The sequence below is a fragment of the Schistocerca piceifrons genome, chromosome 1 (assembly GCF_021461385.2).
Source record: "Schistocerca piceifrons isolate TAMUIC-IGC-003096 chromosome 1, iqSchPice1.1, whole genome shotgun sequence".
Lineage (NCBI taxonomy): Eukaryota > Metazoa > Arthropoda > Insecta > Orthoptera > Acrididae > Schistocerca > Schistocerca piceifrons.
Window position 1 is genome coordinate 693675672 of NC_060138.1, and position 16545 is coordinate 693692216.

The following is a 16545-nucleotide window of genomic DNA, read 5'->3' on the forward strand; positions in this document are numbered from 1 at the left end:
TTACTGGCTCACTTTAATGCTGGAAGGTCATATGACGCCATGGAACTAGTTCTACACAACCTAAAGTGGGACACCAATAGTTTGTCTAGTGATCTTATGGTTACATGTGTTTCATCTGTTGCGGTATTGGTTGCACCAAGAAATTCCGTGAGTTTGGGACATACCCATTAACCTCGAACTCAGTCTGTTTATTTCATTGCATCTGAAGCCGGAACATGACTGACCGATTGTGGGACAATCTACCTCATATTTCCTTGTATAAACAAACCCACAAGACAGCCCTAGACATTTCAGATAACTGAAACTCGAATCCTTCCCGTTTGGCGATTTAAGATAAACGAGTGCCTTCTTATGTTCTCGACAGATGTACAAGGTACCTCATCCAGCACTGTTCAAGTGACTTAACAACAGGCTGCCCCATCAGAACAGACAATTCTGGTAGCCGTGTACCGTGCAAGCGAAGATGCTTCCGTCGACGGGGCCGGTGCAGAAGTTGTTGTCGTTGACCGGGCTGTCGGGCACCAGTTGCGCGCACTCCGTGTTGCTGATGACGGTGACGTCGACCCACTGCAGGATGTCGGGCATGTGCGGAAGAAGGCCGGTGCTGGTGCTGCCCCAGCCAGACAGCGTCGCCGACGATCCAGCTGCAAGGAAAGTCAGGTCTAGCTGGAAGCACTGGACTGTGTGGCTGTACGAGGGGTTTCAGTGTAATCTGAATTACCAGTAGTGCAAACCGAAAGAAAAGTTCATATCATGTGAAGAAAACAATTAGTGGTCAGTAAAAGTACTGACACAATGAGTAAAACAATCATAAGTTGCTGGTAGTGACACCAGTCTAGAGACAGGTACCCATGAAAAGAACACCTGTCAGTGTTAATTGACTCACCACTTGGGACGGATCCAGCGGTAGGCAGCGGTATGGCCTGTACGTTGCCGCCCAGGGATAAACTGGTCTCAGCTGGAAGATGGCGACGTCGTTGATTGCGACGTTACTGTAGAACAAACAACATCAGAGTACCTTAACATCCATATTCATTTTGAAAAAGTAGTGTTGGTAAAGTTGCATATATCTGTGCCTCAGTCCATACAGACATCTAACTTCTAGCCAGAGAGGTCTACCACAAACATTGTCCCTGTGTGCTGAAAGACGGAACGACCATCTTCACAGTGCACTAATACCCACGTTATTAACAGGTTAAATCAATGACCATTGTTGTTGTTCTGTCGCTACCACAGAGAGCCAAATTCATCAGAAGAATGAAAGATACTTGTATACTTATTTTAACATACTAAAACTACAGAGTCCAAGTCATCATCAAATTACCAAGGAAGTCAGTAAGGATAATGTCGACTTATTAGTCAATGAAACTGATCAAATGCTGGAATGATACCTTCACTCTGCAGCGGAGTGTGCGCTGATGTGAAACTTCCTGGCGGATTAAAACTGTGTGCAGAACCGAGACTCGAACTCGGGACTGGTTCTCAGGAGAGCTTTTGTGAAATTTGGAAGGTAGGAGACGACGTACTGGCAGAATTGAAGCTGAGAGGACGGATCGTGAATCGTGCTTGGGTAGCTCAGTCGGCAGGGCAGTTGCCCGCGTAAGGCCAAGGACCTGAGTTCGAGTCTCAGTTCGGTACCCAGTTTTATTCTGATCAAATGCTACTTGTCACATTACTTCGTGTATTCAGCTCCAATTAAATAGCGCGGTATTTATAAGAATGAGTACACAAGCATTCAGTCTATTCGAAGAATTCCCAACATTTTCAGGGGAATAAACAGTATAACTGACTGTCTTTAAAGTAAATATTACAATAGAGGTTAGTACTCTGCCAAGAAAAATGTTAAAACGTCGAAATATGTAACACATTATGTTGGAAAGAAATTCTTCCAGGCATGCTTCCCTTTTTTAGGACCACATTGGTATAGATATTAATAGTGTTGCGGCCACATTAGTAAGCATTGCTTCACACAGTGGAGAATGGCAAAACAGAGGCAGCCGGCGACCGAGACATTGCGAAGTAAGCGTGGCACAGATAGCCTTGCTGACAGCAGCAGTCTACAAACAGATTGATGCAAGGGCGCACACAGACCGAGCGCTGAGCGAAGCCTGGGGAGTGTTGAGTAAGGGGATGTGAGGCCAGCACGCTAGTTATGCTGCAATATACTGCGGGAGTAATAACAAAAAGTTACCACCGAGAGTAAAAAACGTCCTCCTGCCGGATATAAATAGTGGAGCGCAGGCAGCAACAGACAGAAGCCATTAGGAAGCAGCTCAGATCTGAGGACGGACGTGGTCCGTGTCCGAATATTCAATCTTCGTAGGTGACGATTCCCGAAGTGTGTTCCAGCTCACAGGAATCATCCGTTCGCCGCCAGATGTCAACTTCAGCTCTGGAGGTCGGGCCGAGTTCGGTCGGCACCATGGCTGACTAACTACAGCGAGAACTTCCAGCAGGACCGGCCGCAGCGCGGTCTCGGTCACAGGCGCCGCTGGGGACTGACGCCCGGACTTCACGGCAACCCGGCCCCAATGGTGCACGGTCCGTCCAAGACGGCACCTCGCGGACATCGCGACTGACGGCTTCCCAGCCACCGGCGCAGCAGGCGTCAGCAGCTGGCCCCACGGCGTCGCGGCTCCGTAGGCATGCCTGTACTGGGGGCGCCGAGAGGCGACGAGTTCATCTCAACCACAGGGCATCCTGGCTTCAGCGGAGCACTGGAGGCCTGAAGCTCCCGAGTGCGGTCAGCGGCGCGCGTTGCGCGCATTGTCGGAGAATCTACACAACAGCAGCCAGGCGGAGGGATCCGCAGGGCTGGGCAGCGACGACGAAGGAAAAATTGTAAAGAAAGTTCAATAAATAATTGTAATACTCCACGCCATCTCAGTCCTTGGCGCAGCCACTGTGTCTGCTGCTAACAAGTGGTCCAGAAACCATAACAATAGAGACATATTTGGATAGATACAAATAGCGATCTACCCGCTCATGATTACCATGTTCCTCAAAAGTTTTGCAAAATGTGTTCTTCAGATTGGTTGAACACTGCTGAAAATACACGGTCCACTCACATTAATGGATCAACGCCACTATTCTGCGTCAACGTGCAATAACCATTCGCAGACAGCAAGTGGCACCACTAGCAGTGGAGGGTATATGGAGCGTGTCACGAGGATACTGAAAATAGTGCAGTTGTTGCCGTGATGCGGAAACGGAGCGATTCATCTGACGTCCAAAAGAGCATTACCATTGGCTTTCGGGTCAAACTGAAGCAGCAGACACCTGATTCATGCATTTATGCTGACTGCTGTTAATGGGAGACGAAGGCTGGAATACGCACGCCATTACGGCAACTGGACATCCACTGAGGGGTGACAGGTGAACTTTCCAGATGAATCACGTTTTATGCTCCATCAGACAGATGGCCCTTGGCGTGTACGGCGTGAAACGTCTGAAAGCTAAGTCCCTGCAACAATCGTCCGAAGGGTTCAGGCCGGAGGAAGGAGCGTGGTCTGCGAAATGATGTCTTACCATTTACTGGATGATCTCGTCATTCCGTATAGTACAATGGGTCAGTGTATATCCATCTATGCTTATAGACCATGTCGATCCTACATGCAGTTTATTTTTCCTCGGTACGATAGCATCTACTAGAAGGACAATGTAACGTTTCACGCAACTTGCAGTCTACCAAGCTACCCGGATCTGTGGTACCTCCTCTATAGGCCGTTCGCGCCAGGATGTCCTCAGGCAAGAAACATAGCGCAGCTGATCACGGCAGTGGAGTCGGCATGCCTCCAAATCCCTGTCGGTAACTTTCAGAACCTCAGTGACTCCCCTCGTGCACGTCTCGCAGCCGTCCTCGCTGCTAAATACGGTTATTCGGGCTTTTGACAGTTTAGAGCAGTGTACCTCTCTCAGAGTTTCGGTTCTAGAAGAGATTTGCCACTGATCATACCTTCTACGATATCACAGATCAGTATTAAAATATTTTAATGATTAAATTCCACACACTACAACTATTTGTGATGTGGATATGACCTTTATCTGTGGTAATCGTACCACAGAGAAACTTAAAATTTATGTTTGTCAAGAGACAATGCGCACTTCTTTAACTTAAAATTTAACTAATGGGAAGCATTCATGTTAAAAACTCCAGGCAGTTTTCATAATATGTTATTTTGTCAATAAGAGGAGTTAACTATTGGTGCTAGGCAGGGTTCACTACATAGTCCACTGCTGTTCTTTTTGTACGTAAAATGACACCAATTTTAAACACATGAAACTAATGTAGTTGCTTTATAGTACAGAACAGATTTTCGCTTTCAGGAGTATTCCTTTATCACATTCTTAAGTTAAGAACGCAAGCTAGTCAAGGCTCATAAGAACAGAATAGTAAACATTCGTCACACATGCTCTGCATTATCAAACAGCTCAGATGTCGATATTTAAGTATAATTATATTCCAGAGATCTCGTCGTTAGCGTGCGAGGTGCCGGGGCTAGCAGTGTTTTTTTCAACACTCAATTCTTAGAGAAATTACATATGTACATGATGCTCTAAGCCCCCCCTATTCTAACTCCATCTTTTCCTGTTGCACAAGGATAAAAAAAATACGCGAACTGACTCTAATCAATCCTGCCAGTGGAGTAGAAGAGAGTTTGGCACCTGCAATAATTTAATTTGATAAATAAGTTAATTAAACGAAGGTTTCATTAACATAGTGAGGAATGATGGGGTTGCTCTACCTATTAACAGAATGAAAGTTCTGTCCAAAATAACAATATGATTTATTAAGACTAAACACAAAATAATAAACAACAACACATGAAACATTAACAATACATCAAATTGGCTCTAATTGGATACTTAAACAAACGCTGTGAATGTGAAGTTGTCCCTAAACTAGATTGTGAGGATTATGACGAAGTGGTATGTGCAGCCAATTCCTAGCAACTCAATTCTTAGAGAAAACACATAGCCAACCCAACATTAATTGCTGCTACCCAAGACAGAACAAAGTTAGAAAAAAAGACGAACAGGCGCGCTCTGCTGAGCTCTGATTGCCACCTAGGAAAATCCCTATCTGCCGGTGCTGCGGACATACATTACCAAACCGACTTCTTGACTCCTAGGACACGATCTGCCGTACCGGAGCCGTTGGCTGGTTGCTTCGACGTCCTCGACCGAAAGGCGAGAGCCAACTACTCACAAGAGCACCCGTACCAAAAACCGAACACAGAACATTCCCGCCCCCACGACAGTGGCCGTGGTTAAACGTTCCAATCAGCAACTCGAAAACCGGCGGAAAATTCCACTCCATTGCCGGAACGCTACCATTCCACCAATGGAGATCCTTGGCGCCAATTTCTGTGCCGATCTTGCTACGTCACGGAGCTATGCCCTGAGCAAGCCAATCACAGTTACTATTTTGCAGAAAGTGCGGGAATTTTCCCGCCACAGCTGCCTGGGTACACAAGTCATTCCCACGCCTCGCTGGTAGCCCGCCAGAAAGTGTTTTCGCTAAGTTTCTGCGAAGTAACGGAACCTCTAGCCCAGCCGCTACTTCAGGCTCTGCGGGCGAGCCACTTGACAATGTCGGTGTCTGCAAAGCATTCACTCGACTTCCTCACACCCGTCGGCTTAAAGCTTTCCAGATCAGCAGAGCCCGCCTGTCACCGGACCACCCGGGTGACGAGAGACGCTGCGTGGGAAGTCCGCGTGTGAAGGAATAGCAACTTTCCACCGCATGCAATTAGAGAGGAGAATCGTAAGATAGAAATATGAGAGGGGGCTCATGCCACCTCTCAAGCGTCCATCCAAACACTGGAAGAAAATTTCAAATATCTCATGATACGTTTTCAACTTTTTCATTGACACCGATCGTAGTTGTATTTTCCTCATGACCTACTTCAGTGTGCAGCAATTGGTAACAGACGTTGGTAATACCTGTCAATCAAACCTCAATAAAAGAGAACGTGTGTGTAATCATTGGCGACACGTTACTAAAGCTGTTACAAGTTTCGAACACGCCGAATGCAAAGTGTCTGTATCACTTACAAATCTTCCTGGTAGAATGGATGCCTTATCTGCTGGGCCACTTGCACCCTCTGCTCGATGGCCGAGTCATTCGTCAGGTAGTTGATACCAGCCACGACCTGAAACACACAACACAATACACCATCACAGAGAGCTCTTCCCATTTCTTACAAGAGTTTTAGCTGTCATTATTTTCGAAAATACTGACTACACCAAATTTCTGGGAACCTATCTGAAACATATCTGTCTTCTGAGCAACTATGTGAAATTCGTTTGCTCAACGAACAAGCAGGTGACACAAAGACAAATTGGCAGTGTCACTGCCATGAACATCGGCTCACACTCTACACCGAAAAGACAACAGTTACATTTTAGGGTTTAACGTGGGACTTGCTACAGCTAGATAACCAGAGAAGTTAATCGACGCCCTTTTATTACCACAGGTAAAACAAAAATGATCAGGACGCTTTTCACTGACGAGTAAAGAATTAACTGCGTGACGACTATCCAGTCAAGTCTGGACCCAGGGAGGGTAATGTTATTGAGATCAAAACATCCCTCCCAAACCCCCCTTCCCGCTCGCCCACCCCCAACCCAAATGAATCGATGTAATAGTTTTGTATACACTAGTTTGCAAATTTCTTAGCCAACTTACTTAGAGTAAAGTATCATGAGAACGAGGAATTTCGAAAATCGCAAGGAAGTGTATAAAATCAGAAACTATATTTGACAAAGCGGACCCTTGATTCCGTAGCCAGGCCAGGAAAAATGGCCTATTCATGACCTGACCATAGATTATTGCAACAGAAAATCCGACACAGTTTGTCAGTCCACAGGTAGAACCGGTAAACCAGAGGAAAACTGCGTAACGCAGGACAGAAAGGAAAAGACGATTTTTTGCGATCTTAAGCAGAACAAACTGAATAAACCCGTGTTCCTCTAATTTACTCTACAGCTTTTGTACTAGGCTAGCGTTCGCACACGGACTGCTAAGTGAAACACTGCTAATGATGATTGCACCCTTAGATTTTATATTGTGCTGATTATGACGTTGTCGGAGTAGTGAGAGTTTGTTGGAAGTAAACAATTCCATGGAAAATGTAAATCCCAAGTGTTCAGATGAATCCTATCCAAATTATGTGCCGGTCGCTGCGACCGAGCGCTTCTAGGCGCTTCAGTCCGGAAACGCGCTGTTGCTATGGTCGCAGGTTCGAATCCTGTCTCGGGCGTGACTGTGTGTAATGTCCTTAGGTTACTTAGGTTTCAGTAATTCTAAGTCTAGGGGACTGATGACCTCAGATGTTAAGTCCCATAGTGCTTAGAGTCATTTGGACTATTTGAACAAAATTTTTTTTTGTCTGCTTGCAATTTCTTGGGAGTTAGGTTAAGGTGATGTATTTTGGATTGGATTGTTTGGGGGAGGAGACCAGACAGCGAGGTGATCGCTCTCATCGGATTAGGGAAGGACGGGGAAGGAAGCCGGCAGTGCCCTTTCAAAGGAACCATCCCGGCATTTGCCTGGGGCGATTTATGGAAATCACGGAAAACCTAAATCAGGATGGCCGAACGCGGGATTGAACCGTCGTCCTCCCGAATGCGAGTCCAGTGTGCTAGCCACTGCGCCACCTCGCTCGGTATTAATAAGCAATGTAAACAAGTAAATATTTTACGATCCCTATTTTTTTTTCCAACTTTCGATCGGTTGCGAAATTAACACTAAAGTGAAAATCTAGCGACGCTTTATGCAGATGTGTTGCGCTCGTCTATTGGCTCACGTCGCACTTTTTACCTCTGAGCGCCCAGCATGTATGTGAAGATATCTAGAACAATGGTGTCTCCCGTCAAGAATAAAGTGCACGGTGAGGCGTTTCGCCTGATTTCATGCACCTCACGTAACGAAACCGTGATAAATATCGTTTTTCATTAGAATTTTCGGCCGCATACTACAGTCCTGACTTGGAGCCCTCTGATTTTCATCTCTTCGCTGTCATGAACCAGTGGCTGTGAGGGCAGGATTTTGGGCACAGACAGCGAGCTGCAGACCAGCGTAAGGAATTGGCAGAAAGCACAGGCGGCTACTTTTGTAAAACGAAGGTGTTGGAATGTCTGTGCCACGCTGCAAGAAACAGCTAAGTCGGAGCAGCGACTGTGTAAAGAAATAGCTGGAAAATTAGCTAAATGTTGCAAATAACATGTTTCCGATTATCACTGTGATCTTGATTTCTCTCCGTTTTGCGACTGATTGGAGGTTGAAAAAAAGCAGCCTTCGTACTTATTTAAAACATGCCATAGTTAATATTATTGTTTAAATCCTAGGCATCAGTTTCACGTTGAAAGTGAGGGTGGTATCAAGTGGAGACAGTGCCAGTGCACACTGTGAGCCCTCCTCCGGAGCCTAATCCTGGAGCCGCGTCGGTGCCCAATATAGAGACATTAAGCAGATGCTTAATGAAGTTAGCAGTAAGTCCACATCTATCAGTCGCTTCTTCTTTTTGGAAATCCATTCTCGAGTGAAGTGTTTTGCGCTTCTGTCAGCTAATAATGCAGGAAACGCTCATAATGAGCCATGAAAGGTTAACATTTGAATGGCTCGCTGTTCTCTCTCTTGCTTGAGATTACGTGACCGAATTGGCAGACTAGTTGTGACAGCTGAGCGCTGTGCGAGCCGCTCACCTCGTAGTATCCGAAGGCTTTCGGGTCGAGGCAGTGTCCGGCCGTGACGACAACACTGGCGGACACGATGGAGCCGCCGCACGTATGGGAGGCGATGCCGAACATCACCCACTGCAGCGACACCTGGTACGGAAACTGGCCTGCAAGGCGGAGAAAGCGGCTGTAGTCGACACATCCTTACAAAGCACGGCATCTGGCACTACCAGAGTGAAACATGGCGGATGCAACGGGTCACAACCTCATGAGGAGCTGATCAAAGTGCGTCAACTTAACCGAAATAGCCAAAATACACTACTGGCCATTAAAATTGCTGCACCAAGAAGAAATGCAGATGATAAACGGGTATTCATTGGACAAATATATTATACTAGAACTGATTTGTGATTACATATTCACGCAATTTAGGTGCATAGATCCTGAAAAATCAGTACCCAGAACAACCACCTCTGGCCGTAACAATGGCCTTGATACGCCTGGGTATTGAGTCAAACAGAGCTTGGATGGCGTGTACAGGTACAGCTGTTCATGCAGCTTCAACACGATACCACAGTTCATCAAGAGTAGTGACTGGCGTATTGTGACGAGCTAGTTGCTCGGCCACCATTGGCCAGACGTTTTCAATTGGTGAGAGATCTGGAGAATGTGCTGGTCAGGGCAGCAATCGAACATTTTCTGTATCCAGAAAGGCCCGTACAGGACCTGCAACATGAGGACGTGCATTATCCTGCTGAAATATAGGGTTTCGCTGGCGTCGAATGAAGGGTAGAGCCACGAGTCGTAACACATCTGAAATGTAACATCCACTGTTCAAAGTGCCGTCAATGCGAACAAGAGGTGACCGAGACGTGTAACCAATGGCACCCCATACCATTACGCCGGGTGATGCGCCAGTATGGCGATGACGAATACACGCTTCCAATGTGCGTTCACCGCGATGTCGCCAAAGACGGATGCTACCATCATGATACTGTAAACAGAACCTGGATTCATCCGAAACAAAGACGGTTTGCCATTCGTGAACCCAGGTTCGTCGTTGAGTACACCATCGCAGGCGCTCCTGTCTGTGATGCCGCGTCAACGGTTCTAGGTGCTACAGTCTGGAGCCGCGCGACCGCAACGGTCGCAGGTTCGAATCCTGCCTCGGGCATGTATGTGTGTGATGTCCTTAGATTAGTTAGGTTTAAGTAGTTCTAAGTTCTAGGGGACTGATGACCTCAAAAGTTGAGTCCCATAGTGCTCAGAGCCATTTGAACCATTTTTGCAACGTGCAGGGTAACTGCAGCCATAGTCTCCGAGCTGATAGTCCATGCTGTTGCAAACGTCGTTGAACTGTTCGTGCAGGTGCTTCTTGTCTTGCAAACGTCCCCATCTGTTGACTCAAGGATCGAGACGTGGTTGCACGATCCGTTACAGCCATGCGGATAAGATGTCTGTCATCTCGACTGCTAGTGATACGAGGCCGTTGGGATCCAGCACGGCGTTCCGTATTACCCTCCCGAACCCACCGATTCCATATTCTGCAAACAATTATTGGATCTCGACCAACGAGAGCAGCAATGTCGCGATACGATAAACCGCAATCACGATAGGCTACAATCCGACCTTTATAAAGTCGGAAAAGTGATGGTACATATTTATCCTACTTACACAAGGCAACACAACAACGTTTCACCAGGCAACGCCGGTCAACTGCTGTTTGTGTATGAGAAATCGGTTAGAAACTTTCCTCATGTCTGCACGTTGTAGGCGTCGCCAACGGCGCCAACCTTGTGTGAATGCTCCGAAAACTAACATTTGCATATCACAGAATCTTCTTCCTGTCGGTTAAATTTCGCGTCTGTAGCACGTCATCTTCGTGGTGCAGCAATTTTAATGGCCAGTAGTGTGCAGTTACTAGACAGTCATTTACATGACAATGTTTTTTTGCTGCTTGGCGAACATCTCGTAGGGGCGTGTTGGTGTACTCGAAGGTGAACAGTTGTCTTTGGGAGTATGTAGGGTGCAGTAACTCACCTAAGGTGGCATCTGAGCCGCCGACGATGCGTCCGTGTACCCGGCCGAACCTCCTTTGTGGACCGCTGTGTGGGATGCGACGGACGGGCAGCTCAGCCGCTGGAACACAGCAAACACCACAATGAACACTCTACGGCGAGATGAGGCGCTTCACCCGTCTCTAATGACACACAAGAAACTGACAAAACGTTAAGTGCTGCCGACGATGAAAGCGTCACATGGAGATAATTGTTTGTCTTTAGGTACATACGTATGTATTCTCAAACGAAGTGTCCGCGGAATTTGTTTCGTGTGATGGTACTGAATCACAAATGAATAGAATAAGAAATCGTCCTTTGTCTATACGCAGTTTCAGTGCTTTACTGTCCAATAGCAAATGCGGTGCCAAACCTACCGTGGTCAGAACTTCAGCCCAAGCTTTGTGCTTCTCAACTGCCGAATATGCCTGCCCGGTATGGTGTAGATCCGCCCACGCAAAAAAGGTAGATATTAGCTTGAATGAAACATGCAGGATAGTGACAGGTTGCATGAAACCAACCCCCATAGAAAATCTTCATAGGGCCGCAGGTTTCACAAACCCTGACTCACGTAGGAAAGCCCATGAACATACCGAGCAGCTAAAACAAACCTTTGATGCCCGTCTCTCAATATTTGGCCTAGAGTGTGGCCCCAGCAGACTCAAATCCAGACGCCGTTTCCTAAGCTGCGCCTTAGGTGAGCCCCCCATCTACTATCTACTAAGAGAGGACCCACCAAGCGGCGTTTCTGGTGATTGGAAAACCTGGAGAATGGTTAACCGCATCAGAACTGGGGTGGCTCCTGTGAAATCTAATCCGATCAAATGGAGTTTGCTCGACGAAAATGACGACAAATGCGACTGCGGCACTCGACAGGACATGGAACATCTTCTACAATGCCCTGCCTGCCCCCACAGATGCACCCTCGACGATCTATGGCTGGCTAAAAAAGAAGCATTGGACATTGCCCAATAGTGGGCAAAAAAATTGTAGTTTCCGGACACGAAAAAGTAAAGTTCAGTGCTTTAGTTCCAACAACACACGTAATTAAATCTCCGTGATATTTCTTAAAAGGAAATTACTCCGTGGCCTAAGTCATCTTTCTGTGACTAATGTTTCGTCTCCTAGTGTTGGTGACATAATTAGAAGGTATACTGACGCAATTAGTATTTTGAAACACACATTCAGTATGCCCAACTGTTTATGCGTAACTACGCGACGGTTAAGTCGTGGCGTCGCCAGACCGTTGCCCAAGACAGCGGAATCGAGCCGGCCTGTGTTGTGGTGCTTCTAGTGGGGAAGACTTGCCGCTGTTTGCTTTGCTTGGCACTAAGGCTCACAATATGCGTACTTTCAATCCTTCCGCTTTTCTGCTGAAGTTTTTTTTTTTGTGCTTTCCAATTTGTCATTTCTTCACACCCTAGCATGGTAACGATTAGATCTTGATAAAATTGTGTAATCGGAGGCAGCGGTCTGACGATGTCACGGTCCAACAGTTGCTTGCCTGCGTGCAAATGTTCCGCCTGCTGGCGCTACTTAACTTGAAATTACTATCTTCGACGTTGCGTCACCAGCATCAGTAGGCGAAACGTTAGGTACAGGCACATGCCTTGGACGGGGCCAGATGGCCGTGTAACAAGCATCATCAAGCATGTGAATATTGGCCATATGACCGTATACGAAATTTTTCGGTGCCTATAAAATCCACTCGTGCTTCAGGAACACTCACCGAACACGCAGGCCGCGAGCGCCAGCACCAGGACGGTCTGCCTCATCGTGTTGGGCTATTTGACTCTGAAGAAGGGATGCCGCGTACTGCCGTTCCAGGACCTTATATACCGGCCTGCTAAGCGCAGGATGCCCTCTTTTGTACTTTGGAACCAGGGATGGCGAAATTAATGAAATCGAAGACCTTAATAACGAGTCACAGTTCTGAGATTGCAGATGACATTTCGCCGACACCGACAATCCAGTCTTTTTCTATAAATATTTCTTCATTAGTTCATATCTTTCACCATCGAAATGTAAATGGAATGTGTTGTTCTTGAGACCTGTTAATGGGCAGTTGCAAAATTTCGGTCAAGCAACAGCATAATACCGAAGGTGTGCGTACCCCGATTCATGCCAATAGCTGAAAAAAGTGGATTCAGGAAATGAGAGGCAACCGATTAGGACAAATAATAATAAATTAGATATTTGCATACCACGTGACCTAAAATCAAAAAATGTTCAAATGTGTGTGAAATGTTATGGGACTTAACTGCTAGGGTCACAAATCCCTAAGCTTACACACTACTTAACCTAAATTATCCTAAGGACAAACATACACACCCCCATGCCCGAGGGAGGACTCGAACCTCCCCCGGGATCAGCCGCACACTCCATGACTGCAGCCCCTAAGACCGTTCGGCTAATCCCGCGCGGCACCTAAAATTAACATTGTTGGAAACATAGGTACAAAAATTTGTTAACGGCAGAGAAGGAACTATTGTTTATCATAAGCAGCAAGAAGAAAAAGACAGAGTGTAAGTATAAAATACGAACGTTTGGGATGGAGTTATTTAAGTCAGTTAGAAGTTGCTGCTGGATATATAGGATCAGATACTGAGATGTTCAAAGAAATAGCAGTTCAAAACTATTGTGCAATGAATGGTGGAATCTAGATTTCCGAAGCAAACCATCGATTCCAACCTTTCAAGAAGTGACCTGTGGGAAGCAGAACACAAGGTGGGGAACAAACAGATTCTTTCACGGTAAAACTGGGAACGCATCAATAGAACCAAAATAAAGACAGACTTGCATTTACTATTGAATGGAGAAACTACGAAAGTAATGATAGAAATAGTACTGTCGTTGATACCAAAGAGTTCCAGTAGATATCGATGAGATCTCACAGCAGCTAAGAAAATGCCATTATAATTCCCGTGGCGAGCACAATAGCTCAATGACCTGATTTTCTTTTTGTATTTTGATCTGCTGCTACTTTTTCCCGTGAATACACATATTCCATCTTTCGGTCACTCTTTGGTGGTATTACACATTGTTTTGCAAGTTCTTTCCACGTACCCTGTTATTCGTTGTCTTCCGTATATGCTATCGTCGATCCTTATTTATTATTTAGCATGCTCGATTACTTTGTAATTTTGATCCTTGGAAAGTCTCACAGGAACTACACAAGGTCTTGAACCCGAGAACAGTTCGTTGCAAAGCAGCTGACAAGGAAGCATGTTATCATTAACCTGGAAAAATTTACCAACCAACTCAGCTGATGTACAACAACGATGCCTTCTATACTGCCGATTTCTGCTCATTATAGGGCTTGTAAACTGGTGACTTACTCTTTCTCTATATTTTTCGAAATGTAAATTTAAAAATTGCAAAGAATTTGACCATAATATTAACAAATGTGCAAAGTACATCACGTAGGTTGAAGTCTCCAAACAGTCATTCTGATCGTTCTGAACACACCAACCCTGTAACCAATAAAAAGCTTAATCTGCGGGTACGTTTTCGCCAAGTTCACGGTGTTTGATGAAACACGTTTACTCAGGAACAAAAACGTTCCCAAACTGTTACCTACATTCCAGGACGAGGACTATCATACCAACACGACTTCACGTTATTTCGGGTGTTAACATCTACATCTATAGCGACACTCTGCAAGCTTCCTTACAAAGGTCTTCTCACTTGCATCTACTCCACTCCCAAACAGAGCAAGGCGTTCTGCTATTAAAATAATTCATACAAGCAGTCGTGGAAAAACTTCAGTATGCTGAAATAACTTCATTACTATGCCATCATAACCGGCTTAGTAAACATATTCTTCAATTTACTTCAGCTGTTACGTTATTAAGTGCTACTGAATCTTTGGTTAACCTACATAGTCTAATCCGACAATTGTGGCTGATTATTATTTATGAATGGCAGTTATTATACAGAACACCTACACAAAAAATAAAAGACTTTAAGATGAGTGCTAATGCTCGAACAGGATATATAACGGTAAGGCATTTTGATTACAAGTGTACGATACAACAAATATTACATCTTACTGAAGCTACTCTTCTAATAACGACAACAGTCGATAATAGTTGATAGATACGTCACAATGAAGATATATTGGTAATGAAACGCTATATTATGAAGTCTCAATGATATTTTACTAAATTAAGAAAATGTTTCGTTTAACCACATTCATATTTTTAATCACACTGAAATCTGATCATATTAAAACTGACGTGTTTCGGAAGAACGGTCTTCCTCGCTCAGACACAAATCATAGAAAAATATTGAGAGGGTGTGTGCCTCAAGATAGAAGCTTGCTCTTTCGTAGCTCGTCAGTTTTAATGTGGTCAGATTTCAATTATCCTCGTAAGCTTTAATGTGGTCAGATTTCAATTATTCTCTGAAACTGAGAAATTGCAACTGCGACCTCGTTTCCGTCGATCTATAGATGAAATTAATGTTTCTTCTTGGAATGAAATCGTAGACTTCCAATCACGACAGGTCCACATTTCAGACAGATATTTACAGCAGTTGTTTGCAAAACTGTAGGCAGTTATTACACAGGAAAGAATCTTGCAAACAGTGAAGGTGAAATGACACCAAATAGTAGCATCTCCTTCTACATCCTCACAGATACTCTACGGGCCACCGCACATGGTACGTGGCGCACGATACTTTGTACCTCTGCTGCTCATTTCCTTTCCTGGTCCACTCCCAAACAGAGCAAGGGAAAAACGACTTCCTATACTGCTTCGCAAGAGAACTAATTTCTCTTCTCTTATCTCCGTGACCTTTACGCAAAATGTATGTTGCCGGCAGCAGAATCGTTCTGCAGTCAGCTTCAAATGTCGGTTCTCTAAATTTTCTCAATAGTATTTCGCGGAAAGAACGCCGTCTTTCATCCAGGGATTCGTGTTTGAATTCACGAAGGATGCTGGGATTCGCGTGCTGGTCGACCCTACCGATAACAAATCTTTGATGCAAATTCCAAGATATTTATAAATTGTACATTTACGTATTGTGAGTAGAAGGTAATATGATGGCAACTCAAAGGAATTTCTGGGAAATGCCGCAGTTCGCATCAAAGCAACAGAAAAATCGTCTCCTAAACCATTTTGGCACACGACTATCTATGACTCAGAAAGTTATGAACCTTTGGGCTTATTACTTTAAAACGAAGTTTAAGCTCTTTATCATGTCTCTTGCCTAAATTAAGAGCAGACTGTCATTATTTTCTTGTACATTCAACGAATGCACGTTAGTTCAGCAGTACACTACTAGTAAGTTAATAATTAGGCTGTTTTTAGTCTCCTACTACCCTTTCATGTATGTATCATAAAACATTATTCATAACCTAAGATACCAAGAACGTGACACACAGCTGAGATGCCAGGTTCAACATTTATTACTAACTGACCACCGTCAAACAGTTATTTCTCTGTGGTGCACAGAGAAAACACAAGTGTTATTTACCGTTGTGTTATCTCTGTGGGCTGCAGGCGTACATCACTTGTAGTTGTAATAGGCAGTTGTCACCTCCTACGATGCAAAAAAAAACGATTTCAGATCAAGCTGCCAGTTAAACAACTTCGAGAAAAGTACGTTTTCCAGGTACGATTATTTTTTGCAGTTTTTAGGGCAGTGCATTAGTTGTATCTTACTGTTACCTGCTGTCAGGAGAAATGAAGAAAAGGAAATCCCATTTACGTTCTAAAATACAGGATGAATATAAGAAAGGTGATAGAACATTTCATCACTCAAAAGGTATATATGTACGTTCTACGAATTTCAATGAGATAAT

The 16545-nt window shown here is 44.9% G+C and overlaps 1 protein-coding gene across 1 annotated transcript in view; it reads right to left on the reverse strand.

The window, feature by feature from the left end:
• LOC124768269 (serine protease 30-like) overlaps positions 1-12514 on the reverse strand; it is a 73570-nt gene extending 61056 nt beyond the window's left edge. The window contains exons 1-6 of the mRNA XM_047249155.1: positions 12469-12514; positions 10723-10821; positions 8710-8849; positions 6058-6155; positions 850-992; positions 451-644 (exon numbers count right to left, since the gene is read on the reverse strand). Coding sequence (XP_047105111.1) covers positions 451-644; positions 850-992; positions 6058-6155; positions 8710-8849; positions 10723-10821; positions 12469-12514 — 720 coding nt within the window. The remainder of the gene's footprint in view (positions 1-450; positions 645-849; positions 993-6057; positions 6156-8709; positions 8850-10722; positions 10822-12468) is intronic.
• Positions 12515-16545: the final 4031 nt, after the last annotated feature.